The 24485-nt window shown below is 53.0% G+C and overlaps 1 protein-coding gene across 6 annotated transcripts in view; it reads right to left on the bottom strand.

Moving 5' to 3' along the window:
* The window catches only part of FCGBP (Fc gamma binding protein), an 86525-nt gene that overhangs the window by 17110 nt on the left and 44930 nt on the right, over positions 1-24485 (bottom strand). For 2 of the 6 annotated variants that reach the window (XM_037133435.2, XM_053667508.1), the window contains exons 2-10: positions 20365-20421; positions 17929-19182; positions 15869-16212; positions 11716-12289; positions 9096-9700; positions 6059-6626; positions 3161-3753; positions 443-1028; positions 114-313 (exon numbers count right to left, since the gene is read on the bottom strand). In XM_037133435.2, coding sequence (XP_036989330.2) covers positions 114-313; positions 443-1028; positions 3161-3753; positions 6059-6626; positions 9096-9700; positions 11716-12289; positions 15869-16212; positions 17929-19182; positions 20365-20419 — 4779 coding nt within the window. In that variant the 5' untranslated portion in view covers positions 20420-20421. Of the gene's footprint in view, positions 1-113; positions 314-442; positions 1029-3160; positions 3754-6058; positions 6627-9095; positions 9701-11715; positions 12290-15868; positions 16213-17928; positions 19183-20364; positions 20426-24485 lie in introns of all 6 variants that reach the window. The other 4 variants (XM_037133438.2, XM_053667510.1, XM_053667509.1 and 1 more) reach the window with 3 other exon arrangements.

Below are 24485 nucleotides of genomic sequence, written 5' to 3'. Positions count from 1 at the left end.
AGTGGGTGGGAGGGATGTTCAGGAGGCCAAGTGCACAGGCTGTGGGGCTGATGGGCAGTGGGAAGGGGTCCAGGATGAGGTCGCAGATCTGTTGGGGATGACCAGGTTCCTACCTCATAGTAGACACCATCGTGGTAGCAGCCGCACTCCTGGATGGGCACGCAGGCGTGGCCGTCACTGAGGAAGCCGGGGTCACACTGGCAGCCCTCGGCACAGGTGTCCGGGCACTGAGGGGCGGTGCTGAGTGCGGAGCAGGTCAGGGTGCAGGTGTCTGCGCAGAGCTCATAGTGACTGTTGGGGCCGCACTTCATTGCTGCAAAGAGGGGTGCGGGTCAGAGCTCCTGGGAAGGAGGGCTGCAGGGTCCAGGGTCTGCCTCTTTTGTGCCTCAACCTCCCACCTCTGCTCCTTGGTGTCCCCCTGCCTTCTCTGCCCCTTACTCACGACAGAAAGATTCGGTCCTCCAGGGGTCCACGTGGCCTCCCGCTGCCTGGCAAGCACTCACGTAGGCGTGAATGTTGTTGCAGAGAATGCTCTGGTCTCCACCGACGCAGAGATCAAAGACACAGTCTTGCAAAGGACCCTGGGGATTCAGCAGCTTGTGGCAGGCGGCCAGTGGCCCGGTGGGGCTGGCGAGGAACCCGCAGAACTGCTCCTGCTGGTACTTCTCCTGGAGCTCAGGCCCGCACTGCTGAGGGTGGCAGTCTTCGCCGGGCTGGCAGGTGGGCGGCGGCAGGCAGGGGGAGCCCGGTACCGCCTCCTCCCAGGAGTTGCCAAACTCATCGGGGCTGCCCGCCGGCGAGCCATCGGGCTTCTGCAGGTCATCCTTGGGGTCACCGTTGTAGTCCCCACACAGGCCACACAACTGCTTGTAGTAGTTGCTTGGGACAGTGACCTGCACGTGGTACAGGAGGTCGTAGACCACACGCAGTCCAAAGTCAGTCTTGATCACCATGTCTGAGCCTTCCTGGACGGCGCGGACCCGGCCCTGGGCCAGCACCACGGGGGGCTTCAAGTTCACGCCGTTTACCTGGGAGGCAGGAGGTGCCATGTTTCAGGGGGTACACTTTGAAGGGGCAGACCCCAGTCAGGGCCCTCCCGACACTGAAGTTCTGCAGGACCTTAGTTTCTCTATTAGTAAAATGGGTGTAATAATAGGGTCTTCTAGTGGGTTCAATGGTGTCCACTCAGCGCCTGAGGATATGGCCTGATTCAGAATAAGGGTCTCTGCAAACGCAAGAGGATAATGACCCGGGGACACGATCATCCTGGATTAGGGTGAGCCCCCCGTCCCGTGTCACATGTCCGCGTGAGAGGCAGGAGAAGAGAAGACACGGAGATACCAGGGAGGGCCGTTCGAGGACAAAGACAGATGGAGTGAGGCAGCCCCCCAAAGCTGGAAGGGGCAAGGCAGGGTCCTCCCCTCGCGCCTTAGAAGGGGGTGCAGCCCTTGCCAACACTTTGGTTTGAACTTCCGGCATTCACAACTCTGAGGAAATAAATTCCTGTGGTTTTAGCCACCAAGTTGGTGGCGACTTATTACAGCAGCCACAGGAAATTGACCCGGGTCTCAGTGGAATAACAGCCTCACCAGTGGGCGCTTGATCACCACTTACTGCGATGACCGGTAATGCCGTAACTGACTTTGCAGACACCGCCTGGGTTCAAACACGGCGCCACCCCTAACCCTTTCTGTGACCTTGGGCAGGCGGGTCACCTCTCTTTTCATGTTTCCTCATCTACTGAGTGGGAACGCGGTGCCTACCCCACAGGGTCGTCGTAAGGATTCGATAAATTAGTATTTGCGAAGTGCTGACCCATGTATCTGGCATAGAATGGGTGTTCTGGGGGCGCTTGTTGTCATTATTAGCTACGACTGGGTGTTTTTATTTTGAAGAGTAAATGGATGCGAAAGGTTTTTGCCTTACGCATCCAGCAGCGGGTTGAAAGTCAGGCTAAATTTCTGGAGAAACGAACTTCAAGTCCATGAGCCAAGAACCCATGGTTTCCGGTTAAGGCACCAACAGAGCCTTGTAAATCCACCCCCGGTTAACACGCTTGCTAGACCTTCCTTAATACAGACACAATGAGCATTTGATTGTTTGGAGTCAGAGAAGAGGGCAGGAGAAGGACATGCTCCTGATGAACATGTTCCTGTCTCCTAAAAACAGTCCACCACCGTCCTTCCTGAGCAGGGATGGATAGAGGTCAAGGCCAAGTGACTTAGCCCCTGTGCCTCAGTTTCCTCATCTGTAAAGTGGGGACATTGATAGTTTCTACTTCACAACAAAAACCCAATAGCTCTTACGTATTTACAGCCAATGATATGCCAGGTGCTATTCTAGGAGCGTGGCTGTGTCAGGGAGTATTGTTAAACATCGAATGCATGAGCACTTGAAAAAGTCAGCTGTTTGACAGCATCCTCATCAATATCACTGCTAGTACAACAGTCAGGGGCCTGAATCTTAGTGGGATTGCTGCAGAAGACCCTCCAGAGTAGATGCCCATTCCCCCGCTGTCTCCTGGTCTGCCAGCTTGGGTTCAAGTCCCGCCTTTGCTGGGGAACTTTGGCCAGTGATGGGACATCCCCCTTTAAAAACTAAAGCAAATCGAAGGCATTGCAGCTACTACTGTGAGGATAAAATGGCACTTGGGTTGGAAGTGCTTAGCAGCCAAGGTCTGGGGGCAGCTACGCAGACGCCGCAGCTGCCGTTACTGTGGTTGTGGCTGTTCGGGAATGTGGAGCCACCCTCGAGTTGTCCTCTGTCCTCGAGCCTTCCCCGTTCCGGAGTGTACCAACCTCTGGTTGCATTGAGTGCTGCCACAGGCTGGGGGACCAGGGAGGTGGCTGGGGTGGGGACCAGGATGGAGTGGGGGGATGGAGGGAACAGGGAGGGGGGTGTAGGAGAGGCGTTCAGAGGGGATAGTCCAGGGGCAGGGTAAGGGGAGACTGAGGCCACGTGGGAACACATCTCAGCTCCCAGGGTCTTCTTGGCTCCCCACTCCGGGTTCTGATCAGCAGCCCCTCTCCTTTGGGACCCCTGCCTCTCACATGCACCCTGAACCCTGTGTCTCCTGCCCCTGGGCTGAGCACTGCCTGGGTCCCACCCACAGATGGCCCTCCATCCCAGCCCCCGCTCCAGGGTCAGCCCCTGCTCTCACCGTGACCTTCCAGTTATTCTGTTCCAGCCGCAGGGTGAAGTTAGCCACCTGGACGGTGACCGCCCTGGTCACACTGACTTTCTGATTGTTCCATTCCACGTTCTCCTGCAGGACGGTAAACTGCTCCAGGCCGGGCCGGGCCTTGCGGGTCTGAGCCAGCACGTACACACAGGTGCCCATGAAGTCGAAGCGGTGGCCGTCGAAGGTGGTGTAATGAGGGTCTCCCGACGCCTGGCAGGTGGCGGAGCCCACAGCCACGCAGCCCAGCACACCCCCGGACAGTTGGCAGGCCTCGTGGGGGCCGCAGGTGGAGGGCTCACAGGACACCAGGCCGCCCTCCCGGCAGTGGCAGAGGGACTCGCACCCGGGTCCAGGATAGAAGGTCTGGCCCGGTGGGTGGTAGGTGCCCTGGTACAAGCAGCCGCAGGAGGGCAGCGGCACGCAGGACTCACCGCTGAGCGCAAAGCCCTGGTCGCACACGCAGCCCTCGCGGCAGTCAGAGCCACAGCCGCCAGGCACCGGGAGGTCCCCGCAGGTCAGCGGGCAGCCGTAGGAGCAGGCCTCGTAGTGACTGTGGGGCGGGCAGGTCAGCACTGCGGGGAGAGCGGCCATCAGGGTTGGGAGTCCCCGACCCCAGTGAAACAGCTGACCTCCCGACACACACGCAAGTGCACACACACGCTCACACACAGTCACACAGAAGTGGTCCAGCGGCAAGGAGCTCCTCTGCTGGGTGGGGTCTGGGGAGCACGTTACGTCACGTATTTTAAATGTACGTACGTGCAGCGAGTGTGTGTGTGATCTCTGCAGTGTGTTTGTGAGTGCGGTACTCTTCTTCGTTCTGCAGTAGGAGTAATGACTCTATAGATTAAAATATGTGTCCATGTTTTAAAGAAAAAAATAAAGAATCGCTGTTCCTCTCTCCAAACCCCACTCACTCTAGATTAGAAGACAGACAATTTTGCCCTGGCCGGGTGGCTCAGTTGGTTGGACCATCATCCCATACACCAACAGTTTGAGGGTTCGATTCCCAGTCAGGGCATAGACCTACGCTGCGGGTTTGATCCGCGGTCAGGGCACATACAAGAGGCAACCAACTGATGTTTCTTTCTTACACTGATGTCTCTTACTCTCTCTCTCCCTCCCCCTTTCTCTATCTCTAAAAATTGATAAACATATCTTTGGGTGAGGATTCATAAAAAAAAAAAATAGTTTCCTCAAAAACAAAACAAAACAAAAAAACTGGAACTGAACCAAATCAATACTCTATTTGTGTGGTCCGATATGACAGTCGCTTGTGGCCATTTAAATGTAAATTTAATTAAAATGAAATAAGCCCTGGCTGGTGTAGCTTAGTGGATTGAGTGCGGGTCTGCGAACCAAAGGATTGCGGTTCGATTCCCAGTCAGGGCACATGCCCGGGTTGCAGGCCAGGTCCCAGCAGGGGACACATGAGAAGCAACCACACATTGATGTTTCTCTCCCTCTCTCCTTCCCTTCCCTTCTAAAGATAAATAAATAAAATCTTAAAAAAAATAAAATGAAATAAAACTGAAGACATAGCTTTTTGGTCACAACAGCCCCATTTCAAATGCTCAAAAGCCACATTTGATTAGTGGCAACCGTATGATATGATACAGCTCAAATATAGAGCATTTCCATTATCACCGAAGTTCTGTTGAACAGCACTACTGAGCCAGTTTAAAAGAGAATCTGGTTGGACAGATGGACAGGTTAAATAACATTATAAAGAAGCAGTTAGCCCTGGCTGGTGTGGCTCAGTGGATTGAGCACCGGCCTGTGAACCAAAGAGCCGCTGGTTTGATTCCCAGTCAGGGCACATGCCTGGGTTGCAGGCCAGATTCCCCAGTAGGGGGCGCATGAGAGGCAACCACACATTGATATTTCTCTTCCTCTATTTCTCCCTCCCTTCCCCTCTCTAAAAATAAATAAATAAAATCTTTAAAAAACTAGAAACTTTAGAAGTCAGAATAGTGGTTACCACTGGGTATAGTGCCAGGAAAAAGGTATGAAGGGGCTTCCAAAGTAATGGGAGGCCCAGTATGTACTTTTTCAGGATTCTTGGGACAGGTGATGCAAATGTGTTCTCTTGCTGAGAATTGAACAGGCTTCTACTTATTATATGTGCATACTTTTGAACATGTGTATTTAAACTTTTTAACATGTAAAAATCAGGCAAAAGGATGCATGGCTTTCTAAACTCCTTTTACAGGAAAGCAAAGACATTTGAAGACCATTCCTGCACCCGCATCTGATGCGAAGGTCTCAGAGTGACTGCCCAGGGGGCTCGGCAGGTGTTCAGTGCAGCAGGCCAGGTGGGGACCGAGCAGACCCGGAGAGGGTGCTGGGCTCCCTCTAACAGCAACAGCACTGCTCATCTCTGCAAGGCAACTGCCATAGGGAAATCAGCCCCAGGGCTACCGGATGTATTTCTGCCTCTGTCATTTCCTAGGTGTAAGGATCCCAGACATGTAACCGATTCTCGCTGAGCCTCAGGTTCCTCGTCTGTTAAACAGGCAAAGCCACATTCCCTACTTCATAAGGCTGTTACAAGAATTAAGCCCTGGCTGGTGTAGCTCAGTGGATTGAGCGCGGGCCTGCGAACCACACGATCGCGGTTCGATTCCCAGTCAGGGCACATGCCTGGGTTGCAGGCCGGTTCCCTGCAGGCCAGTTCCCAGCAGGGGATGCACAAAAGGCAACCATACATTGATGTTTCTCTCCCTCTCTCCTTCCTCCCCTTCCCCTCTAAAGATAAATAAATAATAAAAAAATATTTAAAAAAACATTAAAAAAAAGAATTAAATGAATTAGTGATATTTATATGTTAATGAATATACGTAAGGCTGAGACCCAGTTTTCACTACTGATACTCACAGCAGAGTTCCTCGCTCCTCCAGGGGTCCACAGTGGCCCCTGCGGCCTGGCAAGCATCCGCGTAAGCGGCCAGTGCGTCACACAGAGGCCCGGACTGGCCCGGCAGCAGGCAGCGGTCATAGACGCAGTCTCGCAGGGCACCCTGCGGGTCCAGCTTGTGGTGGCACTCCCGGAAGGGCCCCTCAGGGTCGGCAAGGATCCCGCATTCCTTCTTACTCTGAAGCTGCTGGGCTACCAGGGAGTCCAGGTTGGGACAGTCGCCTGACTCGGCTGCTCCACAGCCTGGCCTGGTCTCCTCCTGCCAGCTCTTCCCGAAGGCCAGGGCGTCGGCCGCTTGGCCCCCACCCCGCAGGGCCAGGTCATCCTCTGGGCTGTCGTTGAAGTTTCCACAGAGCCCACACAGGGCCCCAGCATAGCTCCCGGGCACCTTGGCAGTCACATGGGCGTCCCAGTTGTAGGTGACAGTCAGGCCAAAGTCCGTGCGCACCACAGCATTTTGGCCCTGGTGGAACACCTGCACCTGCCCGTCCGCCGCCTGGAAGGGCAGGTACTGAAGGATGCCGTCGACCTGGGCAGAGATGCGGGAGGGCCAAGGGGTCAGGGTGCATTCATAGCTCTGTGACCGACCCCTCACTCAGCTCCAGCTATTCTCAGCTCCTTGCTATCCTCCTGAGCACATTATTCTTGGTCCCACCTGAGACCTTGCACTTGCATATCCCTTTGCCTGGCACACCCTCCACCTCTCTTCATACTTCAAGTATCACCTTAAATCCAAATCTCTAAGTCACAGCCTTCAAAGCCTACAGCGCCTGCCTCCCCATTGGCTCCCTGACCCCACCTCCTCACACCCTCCCCTTCACTCATTTTATTCTGGCCACATTGGCTTTCTTGATGCTGCTGTAACTCTCCCAGTTTAGTCCAACCCTTAGGGCCTTTTGCCTTTGCCAAGAACAGCATCTAGCACTTCTCTCCTGGCTGGTTTCCCTTCACTTGGCTTAAATCCAAGTCCCTCCTGTAGAAAGGTCCTGCTTGACCTTGGCTCTCTTCACCTTGGTGCCTGCCTCACTCACCGCATCCCTCCCTTAGCCTCCTTGCTGAGAACATCTCCAGTGTACCCCCACCTCAGGGCCTTTGCACTTGCTTTGCATTCACTTTGCACTCTTCCCTTGGCTACCTCTACTTCACCTTTTAGGTGTCAGTTTTGATCCAAACCCCTTACAATGGCCTAAAAGGCCCTAAATGATGTGAGCCCCACTGCTCTCCAATCCCACTTTCTGGTACCGCCCTGTTCCCCACCCCTGAAACTCCAGCCATACAGGTCTCCTGATATTCCCCGGGACTCACCCAGCTCAGCCCAGTGTCAGGGCCTTTGCAGTTGCCATGTGCCCCCTGCTGGTGACCTTTCTACCCTCTTCCACGTCCCTGTTCTGTGCCTGGCTTCCTCCCTTCATCCATCACCTCTTAGCTTAAACTCGAACCCCTCTACCCGCCAGGCCCCCCCACTTGTCCCCACTTTCTCATCTCATCTCCTACCAACTTCCTATTCTATCCTCCCAATCTCACCCTCTCAGGGGCAGCCTCATTAGCCCCAGGCTGTTCTTCTGCACTCTTCAAGCTCAGCCCAGCCTCAGGCTCTGCCCCTGTTGGTCCCCCTGCCTAGGAATAACCACTCTTCGCCTTGGGGTCTCTTCCTCACCCTTTAGGTTTCAGCTTCAATCAGAAGCTTCTATCACAGCCGTCCTCTCTGTCATCCCCGGCCTCGCTTGTTCCTCTCTCCCTCCGTTCCAGCCCCACTGGCCTCTGTGCTGTTCCTCCCCCTTCACGTGTGTTCCTGCCTTAGAGCCTCTGCACTTGCTCCTTCCAGCAGGAACACCCTTCCGTCCACTTCCGTCCCTGCCCGGTCCATCTTCATCTTTAGGAGAGGCGGTGAAAAACAGTGACTGAGAGTGTGGGCTCCGGGGACAGACCGCCTGGCTTCAGACCCTGTCTCTGCCACTCACTGGCTCTGTGCCCTTGAGTAAGCGACAGCCTCTCTGTGCCTCAGTGTCCTTGTCTCATACGACTAGCAATTGCACAAAGTTGTCATGGAAATTAAATGAGTTACTATGTGCTGAGCATTTAATACAGAGAAATAACTTAATATATGTTGGCTATTATTATTCAGACCTCAGCTTGAATGTCATCTCAGAGAGGCGAGGATGTAAATATTAACAACTATGTCCTCTGTTTACCGAGGAACTTCCCTATGTCCAACACGAGGCTTTCTGGGCAGAATTTCCTTTACTCCAAGGTCGTTCTGAGGATGAAGAGTTAAGGGCTGCAAAGGGGTTAGCGCAGTGCCAGGCATATGGCAAGTTCTCTCTCTTTTTCATTTCCGATTCCTCTTCCTCCCGAAAGCACGGTCCACTGTCCCAAACTGCTCAGTAATAATTATTGACTAATGTTGTAAACCTTACAACAACCCCACAATTTTTCATTTTTTTAAAAGAGTCAATCAGTGGCTCTTGACTCCTGCTGGGTGGTGGTGGACCGTCTGAGAATGCTCTTCCCAGAGCCTGCCATTTGTTGGGGCTCTCTACCCGACCCGCGCTCCCGAAAACACACACCTCTAGTTTCTGACCTTTTACAGGCCACCTTACTATCGGAAAATCAATCACCTTTCAGAAAATGCACATATCTATAACTTTAGAGGGTTCATAGCAATACAATATTAAGTCAACATTTACTAGGCATCAAGGTGTTTTTTTTTAAATGCCCTACAAATATTAACTGGTCCAGTCCCCACAACCGCCCTGTGAAGGGGCTTCCCCCTGAGGCGCCCTCTTGTTATCACATTGAACAGGGGACAAAACTAAGGAGCCCCTGAGAGCCAGTCACACAGCCAGGAAAAGGCAGCGCGGCCCTGCCTGGGGACCCTGGCTGCGATCACCGGCCTCGGGTCTTCTAGCAGCTCCGCGCACTCTTTTGGAGGGATATTCTCCACACCCCCTGCCCACCCCCCGCCCGCCTCCACCCGGCCCCGGGTGCTCCTCCTCACCAGCACTTGCCCAGGATGTTCCCTGCGCACGGCCACCGCCACGCCACGGGCCTCCACGCGCACGGCGCGCGTGTAGCTCACGGCCGGGCTGCCCCGGTGCTCGTTCTCCACCAGCACCCGGAAGGAGGGCAGAGCGGCGTTCTGGCCGCACGAGCCGGTCAGCAGGTAGGTGCAGGTGCCCATGAAGTCGAAGCGCCGGCCGTCGAAGGTCACGTAGTGCGGGTCCCCGGACGCCTGGCAGCTCCCGAAGCGGTCGGGGTAGCAGCCCAGGAGGTTGTGCTGGACGCGGCAGTGCTCGCCGGCGGGACAGCCCTGCGTGTCGCTGCAGCTCACCTGATGGGTCGCGCCGTCGCAGGTGCAGCGCCGCCGGCACTCACCGTCCGCCCACACCTGCTGGCCGGGCGCCAGGGGGCGGCCCTCGTAGATGCAGCCGCAGGACGAGGCGGCCACGCAGGCGCCGCCGCTGGCCACGAAGCCCGGGAGGCAAGTGCAGCCCTCCACGCAGGGGCGCTCGGAGCAGTTGGCGGGCTCAGCCGCGGGGTTGCAGGAGGCGGGGCAGGCGGGGCTGCACGGGTCGTAGCGGCTGTGGGCGGGGCAGGACAGGGCTGCGGGGAGACAGGGACCCGGTCAGGCCAGCCCAGCAGGCGGGGCCCTGGAGGCAGGTTCAGTAGGGAAGGTGCCAGGACTTCCCGCCCCAACCCTGCCCCTCCTTCAGAGACCCGCTTCCAGTTCGAGGCACTTCCATTCTTCAGGGGCTCGGCCCCCAACCTCTGAAACATAGGTGACCCCTCCCCACTTCACTCCCTGGACAACCAATCTGTCAGTAAGTTCTGTGGGCTCCGTGTTCAGAATCTACCCAGAATCTGCCCCTTTCTCTCACCACCATCCCCACCCCGGTCCTATCCATCCCAGCAGCCTCCTGCCTGCGCTCCTCGGGTCCCCCATCCCGCCCCTTCCTCCCGCAGGCTCGGCCCTGTGAACACCCGAATCAGAGGACATCCCTCTCCTGCTCCGAGCCCCTTTGTGGCTCCTTCCTGCTCAGAATAAACGCCAGAGACTTCCCGCTGGCCCGCTGGCCCCTGAGGCCCCGCGCCACCCGCCCTCTGCCCTCCTGCCCTCCTCTCATCCCCCCTCTGGCTCACGCCGCCGCAGCCACACGTCCCCCTGCGGGTTGGCTGCACTCGCAGCCCAGGGCCTTGGCTCTGGCTGTCCCCTCTGCTTGTGCTGACATTTCCTGGAAAGGCAGTGCGGCTCGTGGTTGAGAGAAGGCTACAGAAACCCCGGTGGCATGGGTTCAAATGCTGGCCCTCCCTTCTTAGCTGTATGGTCATGAGCAAACGATTCCAACCGCCCTGTGCCTCAGTTTCCCTGTCAGTAAAGTGGCATAATAATAGTACTGACCTCACAATAGGGCTGTTGTGAGGAGTAAATGAGTTCATCTGGGTAGAGGCATCAACTAAGCACTATTATTATTATTTATTATTATTATTAGCTGTCTCTGCTGCCTGGCCCTCAGTCTCCACCTCAATGCCGTCTCCTCGGAATGGTCTTCCCTGAGCACCTTCTTCGTGAGCACCCCATTACTCTTATTAAATGAACTTTATTTTTCTCTCTCTGAAGATGCTCCATGGTCAGCTGCTTCCTGCCTGTCTTCCCAATGGTTTATGAGTTTCTGAGAGAGTGGGGGCCAGGTCTGCCTCAGTCGTAGCTCAGTCCTCAGCACCAAGGACAGGGCCTGGGCCAGCGGGTAGATACGAACTGGCTGGTTTCTCCCTCTGCCTCAGGCATCAGGAACTCTGGCAAAAGGGGTGAGAACTGGGCAGCGAGGACACGGCAGTGACCAAGACAAACCTCAAATGGCTCAGTGTCTCCCCCACAAGGACTCCCCCCGCAGAGTCTGTCTCAAGCCTTGGGCCTGGGCCTGGAAGCCTCTCCCCCTTCCCTTCTGGCCTTTCTGCCTTCTGAACATTTCTCTGGGAGACTCACAGGGGCAGGGACAGGTGGGTGTCCATCCCCAGCATGGGGACGGGACCAGATAAGGGCTCAGGATATGCCCGTTGAAATGAATGAATAAGTGAGTGAAAGAAGATTAAGGGAATGCACACCTGCCTGGGGAGCTTGGACCTTACCCAGAGGACGTCAGGGAGTCCCAGGAGGGCTCCAGGGAAGGAAGGTCCACGTGGCTGCTGAGGGACCCTGAAGGTGACCTCTCAGGCCGAACTTGGCACACGCCCTTCTTCCAGCCCAGAACTCATTTCCTGCTCCCCTCTTCCTATCTGGTTCCTAGTCCTCCTAAGAATTGCGGATTGGGCATCCCTTCCTATGATAATTCCTTCTTAATCCCCAAGACTGAATCTGGAGGCCTCTTTAGTGTCCCACAGGCTTCTTTGACTTCTCCCATCCTGCCCGTGCCTCCCCCAGCCCAGCTGTGACCCTCCAGACTGTCACTGTCAGACGATGCGTCTGCCTCCGCCTTCTCACTGTGAGCACTGCCTGGCCATCTCGGCCATTTCCCTGTCCCTGACATGATCCAGCTCCAGGCTGTACCACAGGAAGGGCTCAGATGTTGAGCAGATGTAAGGGGTCCCCTGCTCCCAGCTCTGACCAGGGCGTCACTCACGGCAGTTGGATGGTGACCTCCAGTCCTCGATAGAGATGCCGAGCTCCCGACAGGCCCGGGCGTAGGCGCTGAGGCCACGGCAGAGGCTGGACCGGTCCCCGTTGACCACACACAGGTCATACACGCAATCCTCCAGGAAGGGCTGGGGGTCCAGGGCATCGTGGCAGGCAGCAAAGGGGCCACTAGGCTTGGTCAGCATGCCACAGAGACGGTCACCCTCATAGTGCTGGGCCTGGCCTTCGGTGCAGGAGGGACAGTTGCTCTGGCAGCCATCCTCGCACACATCGTCCTCCTCATCACCCACCCTCCAGCTACTGGCAAACATCTCAACGTTAGGAGCCTGCTCCCCATCAGGTGTGAGGAAGTCATCATTGGCGTTGCCATTATAGTTGCCGCATAGTCCGTACACCTGGTTTTGGAAGCGGGCAGACAGGTTCAGTGCCAGCTGGCAATCCCAGTCGTAGGTGACCACCAGCCCGAAGTCCAGCTCCACTATGCCCCGCATCCCGCTCTGGTACACACTCAGGCCACCATTGGCCAGTGAGATAGGCAGGCGGGAGCGCTGGTTGTCAATCTGCAGAGGGGTAAGGAGGGGGGGGAGTGGTCAGATCCTGTGTGTTCCAGCCCTCAGCCCCTCATCTCTTCTGACTCACTTCCCTGCTCCAGCTGCAGTAGGGTTCCTCCCTCTTGTTGCCATCGGCCAAGCCTCGAGATCTTTGCTGTTGCTATCCCTGTAGCCTGAAACATTCTTCCCGCAGGTGCACACACAGCTCGCTCACTTCCTGGCCACTTACAAAAGCTATGCTCAAAGGTCACCATCTTGGGGAGGCCTCCCTGACCACCCTATTTTACATGGCTTCTCACCCCCCTCACTCCTACTTCTCACTCCCCTTTTCTGTTCTCTTTTGTTCCCAAAGCTTCTAACTTTCTAAAATATCATTTGCATACACCGTCTGTGTAACTCCACAGACAGTCAGCTCCACGAAAACACAGACCTTCCCCTGCTTTGGTGCCTGCTTCATCTCTGGTGCCTCGAACGGTGCCGCAGGCAGCAACAGCGAGTGCTCAGGGAGTGAACGAAGGCACCGTTGTGTTAAATAAACACTCCCTGGGCACTCGCTCCCCTGGCCTGGGCTGGGAGGTCACAGAACTCCAGGGCTGATTAAGACAACCCTGACCCTGCTCTCACAGGTCTCCCAGTCCAATAACAGAGACAGGCCTGTCACTAGGCAGTGACACAACAGAATGGACAAGGCTGCGGTAGTGGAGGCACAGGAGGCTGTGGGAGCCTAAAAAGGGGGTCAGACCCAAACTTGCAGGTCAGCGGAGGCTTCCTGGAGGAAGTGACAACTGAGCTGAGCTGTAAAAGATCCGTAAGAAAGAATCATGAAAATAGGGACAGGGAAGGGTATTCCTTTGCAAATGTCCCAGTGGAGAGGGGTCCGGCCAGAAGATAAAGAATATGTCTCTGTCCCCTGGACCCATTGCCTCTTCCTGAGCATCTCTTTCTTACTTTTTCTCCACACAAGTTCATCTTAGCCAAGAGGATGGAGTATGAAAATGGAGTAACGGACAGAGTAAACAGCATGGGCGATGGTCTGAAGTTATGCTAGATCAGCCAGTTAGTCAGTCAACAAGGCCTCCATGAGCCCTACTGTGTGTCCAGGTCTGTGCCAGGCAGTGCTGTGGATACAACAGTGACCAAGACAGCCTGAGGCCCCACACGTACAGGCACCCAGTCCAGGGACCACTCTTCAACTCTGTCTCTCCCCGGGAGTAGTGATCTCCATTTTTAAATGGTACAAGTAATATTTGTTCATTACAGAAAACTTACAAAATGTGTATGAGCTGAGAAAAGACGAGCCACCCATATTACTGTAGATACATACTCATGCACATTTATAAATCTTACCAGATTTTTTCTCTACCTTTAAACACATTTATATTTTAAAGAATAATAAGACCATGCTGATATCATCCTTTCATGAAGTCCTCTGCTCTCCTTACAACATCTTGCGGGCATCCTGCCACGATTCTACCAGAAGCTCTAAACCTTTGGCAAGTCACTGACAAAAGTGATGGACGCTGTCCCCGAATGATTGCACAGCTCTGTGTGCAAGATTCTTTGTGCAGTCTCAAGGATTTGAAGTCCCCTGAGTTTGCGCTCAATCCCTCTAGATCTCAAGAACATCAACTTTAATGCACTTGGCTGTGAGGCTCACAGGACCACCTGCTCACTCACAAAATGAGGGAAGTATCAGAATATTCATTGCAGTTTTGTTTGCCTTCAAAAACAAAGTGTCCATCCACAGGGGACTGAGTTAAATGAACTGTGACGCATACATGCAATGGAGAAGGATACAGCTATAAGAAAGGAGGGAAGGATCCAGAATGTATGGTTCGGTGCAGAATGCACAGTGCAAACCAGAGCATGGAGTACAGGGCACTTTGCTAAGAAAAGGGAGAGGCAAGGATGTATGTTTGTGGTTGATCATATTGGCATAAAGAAACCCTTTATGGGCACCCAAGGCATCACTAAAAGTCCTTACTTGTGGGGAGTGGAGAAGAGTTAGATGAGGAGAGGACAGAAACCAGACCCCCTCACAACATGCCTTCTTTGTTTTGAACTATGTGAAGACTTCAATTATTTCAAAAAAAAAATCAGTTGCAGCAACCTAGAAGAACCTCCAAATTATTATGCTGAACGAATGAAGCCTTACACAAAGATTGTTATACTCAATGATTCTATTAATATGAAGTTCTTAAATAGGCAAAACTAACCTGTGGTGGGAAAAAATCAGAACTGTGATTGTATGTAGGGTGGGTCAGGGATTGTTGGGGAAAGGACGTGAGGGAATTATCCACAGTGATGAAAATATCCTGTGTCTTAATGCAGGTTCGGGTTGCACATTTGTCAAAAATCAGTGAATTGTACAGTTAAGGTTTGTGGATTTTATTACATATAACTTTTATTTAAAAAATAAGCAATAAGAAGTGTAAAATATTGTATTTCTGTTATGATATGGATGTCAAAGTCTTTGAGGGTGAAATATACTGGTATCTGGAACTTACTCTAGTGTTTAAAAAAATAAGGTGGGTCCTGGCTGGTATAGCTCAGTGGATTGAGCGCAGGCTTGTGAACCAGAGGATTGCGGTTCGATTCCCAGTCAGGGCACATGCCTGGGCTGCAGGCCAGTTCCCAGCAGGGGACCCACAAGAGGCCACCTTACATTGATATTCTCTCCCTCTCTTTTTCCCCTCCCCTCTAAAGATAAATAAATAAAATCTTTTTTAAAAAGGGTACAATATTTGAAAAAAAAAAAAAGATGGATTGTTGAATGAGCAGAGGGATGAGAAGATGGTGCAAGTGGGATAAACCTGGAACAGCACAATGTTTTGAATTTAGGTGATTGGCATAAGAGTATTCACTGCACAGTGATTTCAACTTTTCAGATGTTCAAACATTTTCATAATAACATAGCAAGGAAAAGGGAATAATTGCTCTAGGCTCCTACTGTATTGACTGAGTATCAACCCATTTGCCAGAGGCAGAGAAGGACCTAGAGGTTAAGAATTGGGACTCAGGAGCCACCCCGCCTGTGTTCCCAGCTCCATTGCTTATAGCTTGAAGCCTGTCAGAAGTTACTCATTTTTCTGGACTTTGGTTTCCTTATCTAAAAGTGTTAATAATAATAATAATAATAATAATAATAATAATACCTGCCCCACAGATTGTTGTGAAAATTAAATGCATTGATACCTAAAAAATGTTAAGAAACAAATCTGGCATATAGTAGATGCTCACTAAACTTAGTGTTTGGTTACTTAAGAAATTCCCCATTTTTGGACAATTTGTTCTTTCTTTTTTTCTCCCTTTATTTTCTTTTGTTTTGTTTTTTCAATTACAAACCACATTGGCATAAACTCCGAGCACCTTTAACATTTTTAGAAGTACTGGACAACTGCTGTACGAAAGGGGTTTAAGGTTCTGCCCTGGATTTTCAAATTCCTTTTTTTCCAGACCCCACTCCCTGGGCCCACTTCTTGCACCCTCCGCCCATGACAAAGAGCTCAGGTTGGGGGCCTGATACCCGGGCTTTGTATCTTCCTTCTAACTGACGGGCATTAAATTCTGAAGACTCTGGATACTCACCCGGGCGAAGCCGACTTCCCCACGGGCCAGCGACACAGTGTGGCTGTAGGAGTGCACGGTGACAGAGCCCACATAAGAGACGCTGCCCCGGTACTCATTCTTGGCTTCCACGCTGAAGGCTGGCAGGGTCTGGTCCTGGCTGTTCAGCTCCACCATCATATATGTGCATGTGCCCTTTATGTCATAGCGACGGCCATCGAAGGTGGTGTAATGGGGGTCACCCTGGGCTCGGCAGGTGGCCATGGATATTGGCACGCACCTGGCCTGCTCATCCACCACCTGGCAGAGCTCGGAGGGGGCGCATTGCACACCTTGGCAGGAAGACTTCTCCGCAGATCCCTGAGCTGGGGAGGGAAGAAGGTCGGTGAGACAGAAGCAGTTAGGAATGTGTCCGTGTGGGTGGGAATCCTGGAACAATGCCACTGCAGAGAGTTTGGACAGTTTGCACGCAACTACCCATTTTAGAAGTGGGGAAACTGAGGTCTGGAGTCTCACAGGGAGAGAACTGCTCAGGCCTGACTGGAGCCCAGACTTCCCGATTCCCTAGCTGAGTCTGGCTCAGCCCAGAAGGACTGGACGGCAGCGTGGAAGGACCATCAGGAACAGTCACGGCAATCCCAAGTTGTTCATTTCCTCTCCCAGTTTCCCCCTCTCCCTACCTTCTCGCTCAGGTCAAAACGCTGAGGCATCTTAGGGCAAAAGATGGAAGATGGAGATTGTTTAACAGAGTGGAAATGATGGTGGAGTCAGGCTGCTGGGGTTGGAGTCCTGGCCCAGCCAACCAGCTGTCTGACACTCGACAAGGAGTGTTAAACTCTCCGTGCCTCGGTTTCCTCACTGCTGACATGGGGGTGACAGTAATACCTCCTTCACAGAGATATTTGGAGAGGAAGTGCTGCCAGGTTTGGGATGCCCCCAGGTACTCCCCATTCTGCTAGTCAAGCCCAAAGTGACCCTCTGAAGTTGAGTGGCTTTTATGCCACAGAGGGGAGCGGTGGGAGGGATACGTTTGCCAGTTCTGGGAACCCCAGTGTCTAAGGTCCTAGCTTGAGAGGTGAAGAGGGGGGTTCCAAATAAGGAGAAACAGTTCCCCTCCTCCTCTGCTTCCTACTTTTCAGCAGCTCTTGCCTCCTGTCTGTTTACAATAGCAGCTTGGCCCTGCTCATTTGCCAGGTACCTCCTAAGCACTTTACAAATGTTACTCGTTGTACCTATGAAGAGGGCGAAGTTATTATCCTCCTTTCACAGGAGTGGAGACGGAGGCCCGCAGAGGTAACATCACACACCTCAGGTCACACGAGCAGAGGCAGGATCTGAACCCCAGAAATCTGGCTTTCACATCTGTGCCACTGAGCACTGTGCTGCCTGGAACAGCTTCTCAGTGCGCTGAGCCTGAGGCTACACACAAGGCCAGGTCCTGGAGACGAACTATGTTAACACATACGAGACACCTAGAATGGTCTCTGTTGTACTGAGGGATCACTCCCCTGGCATGGTGGGCATCGTTATTATTATACATTAGACCTCCTGAGTTTGGGCCTAAACATCACAATATCAGTTGTGAGGGAGCTGCAGTTGGCAACTGGTATACTCGTGTATCAGTTGCTAAAATATCAAAATATTCCCCCCCCCAAAATTGGTAGAAAGCTGCTGACTCAACCCTGCCCAAAGATTCCTGCTTTTGGCACATTGGCTGTCCCTGAGGGTCCTTCCCTCACATCTCCCCCAAAGTAACAAAGTGCTGATGCCAGATACCACGGGGGGTGGGAGGGGGCTTCCAGAATGCTGCTTCGTGCTCTGCTATCTCTTCTGAGTAATTGGGACCCTGGATCATACCCATTGTTAAACATTTACAGTGTCGTTTCTGGGGTGGGGAGGGTCTGGGAAGCCCCGAGGAAAGGGAAGATGGAGGGCAAGGAGGTTGAAAAGGGTGTGAAGAAAACAGCCCAGTGGAACCAGAAGCCACAGAGGAGCAGGTGGGTGGGAAAAGGGGAATGGCAAGAGAGTCCGCAAAGGGGACACCTGGTAGATAGGGCAAGGTATCACCTCCCATCACTCACTCTGCATGCAGGCCGCTGCTGTCCCATATCCCCCAGAATGGACCAGCCCCAAGGTGAGCAGTCCGAAGTCAGCAGTGGCCATGTTCACGTGGATCAAGTTAGTAGTGTTGAGGTCCACTTCGGCATATGAGAACTCACTGCCTGGCACCTCTACCCAGGTGAGCCTCGCCCCCATCCTGCGCCCATCCATAGTCAACTCATTAGCAGCCCTCGTCGGTGCCACCATCACGGCCACGTTCTTAGAGCCTGAGATGCTACTGACCACATAGGCAGAGCAGTAGGCTGCCACATCTGGGATCAGGACCAGGTAGGTGTCGTAGGTCACTGTGTTCCTTTTGCCACCTGTCCCGTACAGCAGGACTTGGATGCCCACATCTGCAGACAGGTAGAGTGGCTGGGATGGCCGTACCTCAAACTCAATCACATCACCCTCTTGGAGCGTTCTGATGCTGCTGGTGCTCCCATGGGAGTAGGTCAGCTTAGTGGTCTGGCTGGCCATGACATAGGCCAGATCGGAGTGGACCTGGGAGGCCAGAGGGGGCACCACGTAGCGGGTGCCCCAGGCAGACGTGGGTAACAGCTGTTCCACCACATGGTTGCAGCTGGTGCGTTTTGAGGCACAGGTGTGGCCGGAGAGAACAGCCACGGGGCTACTGGCTGTGACCTTTGACCCTGAGAGATCAGCCTCGCTCTGTACCTGGGCCACCTGGTAGGGCTTCAGAGTCACATTAAGGACACTGCCGGCTGGGTGGACCTTGCCTTGGAATGTCACTCTCCCCTTCAGCTGTACACTGATGGAAGCACCTGATGCACCAGCCACCACAGCAAACTCCTTGACATTCTTGGCCGAGTTGCTAGAGGTTGTGAACACAAAGTACTCGGTTCCCAGGGCCCAGACAGGCCGCAGCAGCGTCACCTCCCCTGTGTTGGGCTTATAGTTTACGGCCTGCGCGGAGATGGTGTGATCAGATTTGACTACCACTGCATGCTGGAAAATGTCACTGCCGATCATCTCAGCCTCGGTGCTGATGTCGACCATGACCGACTGCCCAGGCTTCACTGTGACATCCTGTGAAGTGCCGTCTGCCTGGCTGAGAATGGAGACGGAGGCAGTGCTGTTCAACAGACTGGAGAGGAGGAGGTAGAAGTGGGCGCGGTTCCTGTTGAATCCGGCCCGGTCGTTTTGCATGAAGGCTGTGAGGAATTCCTCCCCTTCAGTGTTGCTGGGGTCTGCTGAGGCCTCTTGGGTCAATGCTGGGGTGGAAAAATTCGCTAGTAGGTCCACTTATTCATCAGAGAAGTAACCCCTTGCCCTGGGCCTGGATAACGTGTTGAACATGAACTTGAGCTTTCCCTCCTCTCTTCTCTTTCATGTCTCCTTTTTGTACAGCCTTCACCTACCGGCCTTTCTGACGTTTGTCTTCCAAAGGCCTGAGTGCTTTGGACAGGGATTTCAAACTCAAATGCTGACAGGGTCAGGCAATAGAAAAGGGACTGGGTAGTGATTGTAAAAATGGAGTATTCATACACCACTGAAAGTGGGGCGTTGCTACTAGCTTTAGCTTGTTGTCATTTTGATGGCTTATTGGCTCTTATTTCCTTTTCTGGTGCCAGATCTTACCATTTTTCAAGAGAAACTGGCTGTCTCAATTTCCATGTGAAATTTCCAACCCCGAATTTAAGCGCTTTAAGCACTGTGGGGCCCAGAGTGGCTGGATTCAGTTGCCAATTTGTGATTTCTGTCTTAATAGAATTGGGAGAGGGGGACAGTGTGAAGTGGGTAAAGGGGAAGAGGGGATTGTGGGAGTGTGGACCAAACGTCTCCAAGAAACAGAGAGCAGTAGGTACTTTTCAACACCCTCAAATGGGAAGAGATTCTCCAGGAGACAGAGGAGAAGGTGGGGGGGGAGGGATGGAGAGAGGGAGAGAAGTCATGGGCTCTTGGGGACAGTGTGGGAGCTACACAGGAGTGTCTGCTGAATAAGGGGAGCCTTGAAAGGGATCCTAGTGTCCCACGAGGCCAAGGCACCAGGTGTCCCATCCTGGTGTCCCACCCTTTCCCCAGTCCCTCGGCTTTACCTAAGTCCCTAGTCCTGGACATAACCCTGAAGAACTGGGTGCCAAACCCTCCAAGAATAACTTTAGCAAAATTTTTCATCAACTCAGCAGAATGAGGGTTAGGATCTAAACTTTGGTTGAGTTGCAGAAAATCAAGGGAATAGTAGTTTTTGCATCTTGCATGTGAGGATAAGGTGTCCACCTGAATTCCACCACACTCCTCTGGAGAGCCCAAGGGGCCTCTCTGTCCTTGCAGCCAGCCTGGGGTGACATTGGGAGAGGGGTTTGTGGAAGGGAACACAAAAGGTGGTGCTGACCAAGGCAGGCAGAGTTCCCAGGTGGGAACAAGAGAAGAGATGGGATCTTGGTCTTACTTACCCCAGAGGAGGGCTGCTCCAGCCCAGAGAGTCCACCAGCTCCGCAGGAACCCCATGTCTGCAGTGGGGAAAGAGAGAAGGTCATAGAAGGTTGGTCTTCCCCTCCTGCCAGAGACTGTCTCAGAGAGGACGAAAGGACAGTGGCCAGTCTCAGGACAATGGCCACCCAGGCAGCAGGAAGGCGGAGGTGGGCTGGATCCAAGAGCCAGTGTATGTGTGTGTAAAGGGTAGTTGGATATCCAGCGGGTCTGGGGGGTGGGGTGGGAAGGGCAGGAAAGGAGCAAAAATGGAGAGTTGGATGCCCATTGGGTCCAAGGGTTGGATGAGGAGGCCTGCAGCCAGGGGCAAGAGTAGGGGATCTGATGTCCCACTTGCAAAGGGAAGCCAGTCTCTCTCACCTGCAGGTCCCTGGAGCTCCAGGGTTAGCTCCTGGGCTGGGCTATATAAGGGAGTTTTTTTTGGCTCCTCAGGCCACACCCTGGGCCACATGCCAGGCAGACAGTTCCAACTTCCTGGAGGAGGCTGCTGATCTAAGGGCCAGGAGGAATGGGGACCCGGAAGACCCATGAAGGGTGAAGTGTGGAGGGTGGAGGGCAAGCCTGGATGCCTGGATCCTGAGGGAATGAGAACAGCTGGTGGCTGTGCCCTGGGATCGTGCTGGGAACTTCAGTCCTAGGAGGGTGGTGTCCCTGAGGGAGACAGCTGGGGAGCAGGGTCCTCAGACCCTGGGTCCTTGGGGGCTGGGGAGTAGGGTGGAAGATGGTATTTGATCTTGTTTGCTGAACAGAAGCTGCCTGCATATTTTTCCCTCGGCTCCTGCCAGGAACAATTGCAAAGGACCTGCATCCGGGTCCTGGCTGCTCCCCAGTCCCTATAAACTGATCCCTGGGCCCCAGCTGCCCACATCCTGTTTTTAGGCACCACTAGGGGGTAGGATACGGTGTCTGAGACAAGGAGGTATCTGAGCACCTTACTTAGGCCCATGGAGTGAGATGTAATACCGCCACCCTCCCCGACCCCCGTCCTATAGGGACTCCTGGGGACCTTGGCTGTGAAATGGAATCATTAAAACTAACCTCACTGGGCTTATTTATCTTTGATGCACTGTAAACTAAAGGACTGCAGGTGAGAGACAGGCTCCTCTGTGTGGAAACTGGGGGCTGGGGGCTGTGTGCAAAGAAAGACAGAGGCCGACTTCCGCCAGGATGGAGGCCTAGGTGGAAGCACTTCGCCTTCTCACACAACCAAGTTTAAAAACAACAGTTTTAGCAACAAAAACGCAGCCAAGCCACAGAAAATTGAACTACACAGAAGTCTGACAATAACAAACCCTTTAGCCAAACCAGTAAGAGGGGCAGAGCCAGCAGCAGAGCAGGGTTGGGCAGGAAAGATCCACTGGACTGACCCGGGCGCGGGACCCAGGTGCGCCAGCAGCCGTGGGCGGATCCCAGGTGTGGAGAAGCGGGCGGACCCACTGAGGGCGCAAGGCGGCGGACCCAGTGAGGGCGGACCGTGGTCACACACTCACATGCAGATAAACTGGTGAAGGAGCTAGCAGTAGTGAGACAGACCGCGCAGGCCCCAGCGACAAGAAGCGGCAGAGAGAACCACCATTGTCCCTCTCTGACCCCACCCCCACATACAGCGTCATAAAACAGCGACCGGGTGGCCCCGCCCTGGTGAACAACTAAAGCTCAGAGCCTCGTATGTAACAGGCAGGAACAGATCAAAACATGGCTCAAGAACAACTCAGAGCCCCCGAGCTGATAAATCTAAGTGATGAAGAAATAGCTAAACTTTCAGATGCACAGTTCAAAACACTGGTGATCAGGATGCTCACAGAACTGGTTGATTTTAGTCACAAATTAGAGGAACATATGGAACTAAACTAATTGAAATGAAGGGAAATGCACAGGAAACCAATAGTGATGGAAAGGAAACTGGGACTCAAATCAAAGGAGTGGACCAGAAGGAGGAAAAAAATGACCAAACAGAAAAGGATGAAGAAACAAGAATTCAAAAAAAATGAGGAGAGGCTTAGGAACCTCCAGGACATCTTTAAACGTTCCAACATCCGAATTATAGGGGTACCAGAAGGGGGAAAGGCACAGCCACCAGTGGAAAACTTACTTGAACAAATAATAAAAGAGAACTTCCCCAATCTGGCAAAGAAAATAGACTTCCAGGAAATCCAGGAAGCTCAGAGAGTCCCAAAGAAGTTGGACCCAAGAAGGAACACACCAAGGCACATCATCATTACATTAGCCAAGATTAAAATGAAGGAGAGAATCCTAGAAGCAGCAAGAGATAAGGGGACAGTCACCTACAAAGGAGTTCCCATCAGACTGTCAGGTGATTTCTCAAAAGAGACCTTACAGGCAAGAAGGGGCTGGAAAGAGGTATTCCAAGTCATGAAAACCAAAGACCTACAACCAAGACTGCTCTATCCAGCAAAGCTTTCATTTAGAATGGAAGGGCAGATAAAGTGCTTCTCAGATAAGATCAAGTTCAAGGAGTTCATCATCACCAAGCCCTTGTTATATGAAATGTTAAAAAGACTTACCTAAGAAAAAGAAGATAAAAAAGATGAACAGTAAAAGGACAGCAAACTCACACTTATTAAGAACCACACCTAAAACAAAAGCAAACTAAGAGGACAGCTAGATCAGGAGCAGAACCATAGAAATGAAGATCACATGGAGGGTTAGCAATGGGGGAGTGGGAGAAGGAGAAGGGGGGAGAAGGTACAGAAAATATGTAGCATAGACAGTAGATAGAAAATAGATGGGGGGGCAAGAATAGTAGAGGAAATATAGAATCTAAAGAACTTGAGGCACATGGTTATAAACTAAAGGGGGAATGGTGGGGAGGGGGTGTGCAGGGTGGAGGGGAATGAAGGGGGGAATAGAACAACTGTAATGGCATAATTAATAAAATATATTTAAAAAAAGACAGAGACCTCTGTTTCTGGGGTCCATGCAGACATCGGGTTCTGCTTCCTGGAGAATTGTTTTCTGGCCACGAAAGGGACTGGCTGAGCAGATTTTGAGTGACCCTATGCCCCCCATCATCCCAGAACCTGCCTGGGATGGGAGATGGGTCTAGGTCACACACAGGGAGAAGAGACCATTGAAAGATGGTGTGGTGTTTTTCAGATGGAGTCTTCTCCTCCCGGGGGGAGGGGTGGTGGCTGGCCTGACCCATGCCCTGCTCCCCCCCTCCTGACTTGGGACACATTGTTTGCTGGGGAGTCTCCCTTGGAAACAACAGCTGTAAAGCCTGGGTGTCCTCTTAGGCAGCACCAAGCAGCTGCTGTCCCAGGATCCCCCCTCTCTTATCACCAAGACCTGGACCTCAGGGTGGCCATGCTGGGTGGGGGTTCTGATACCCCCTACCCAGAACAGATACTCAGAGAGAGAGATAAAGACTGAGTTGACTGGCACCCAAAGTCAACCAGGAAAATGAAGTTGAGTAAACAGGAAACTGGATAAAAAGCCAGAGCTATCAAGAAACAGGCAGGGTCTGGGGATGTACAAGGGGCGAGAACTTGGGGGAGAGGGGTCCCTGAGAAGTCTAGGGGAGGATAGAGGGGTCACCTGAGTCCCTGAGGGAAAGAAGGGAAGGGGGCTGCTGGGATTTTCAAGACGGAAGCAGCTATTGCAAACCAAAATGTCAAAATCTGTATCAGATACCTTTCTTATAATCCGAGACACTCAGAGAAATGAGAGGGGGAGAAAGACCAAACACAAGGGTAAGTCTCAGGGGTGATTTTGTGCCCCAGTCTCCTTCAAGCCTTGAGGTCTCCCTCCTTGACCCAGAGGGAAGCCTTGCCCCTTCAAAATCTGTCAATGCTCTCTGCAGCCAGAGTCCTGAGTAGTGAGGAGGTGGTGGGAGAGCTTGTCTATTTTGGATTCGACACCTCAGGGACCTTCTCAGTCTTTTCAGGGGGTGTGTGTGGGGGGATATGCTGCACCCCGTGGGGTTGCTTTACTCCACATCACATCTGTTCTCAGAAATCCCACCAACTGGGGCGGAGATAACCTGTGGGGGTACTTCCTTACGGAAGGAAGGTCAGAGAAGCTGCATCCATCCCACCACTGGCAGCCTTTCTCAGCCCAGACA

Source organism: Artibeus jamaicensis, unplaced genomic scaffold (assembly GCF_021234435.1).
Source record: "Artibeus jamaicensis isolate MK-2021 breed Jamaican fruit bat unplaced genomic scaffold, CSHL_Jam_final contig_47, whole genome shotgun sequence".
Lineage (NCBI taxonomy): Eukaryota > Metazoa > Chordata > Mammalia > Chiroptera > Phyllostomidae > Artibeus > Artibeus jamaicensis.
The sequence above is the reverse complement of the archived record's forward strand: the minus strand, read 5'-3'. Positions and strand labels throughout refer to the sequence as shown.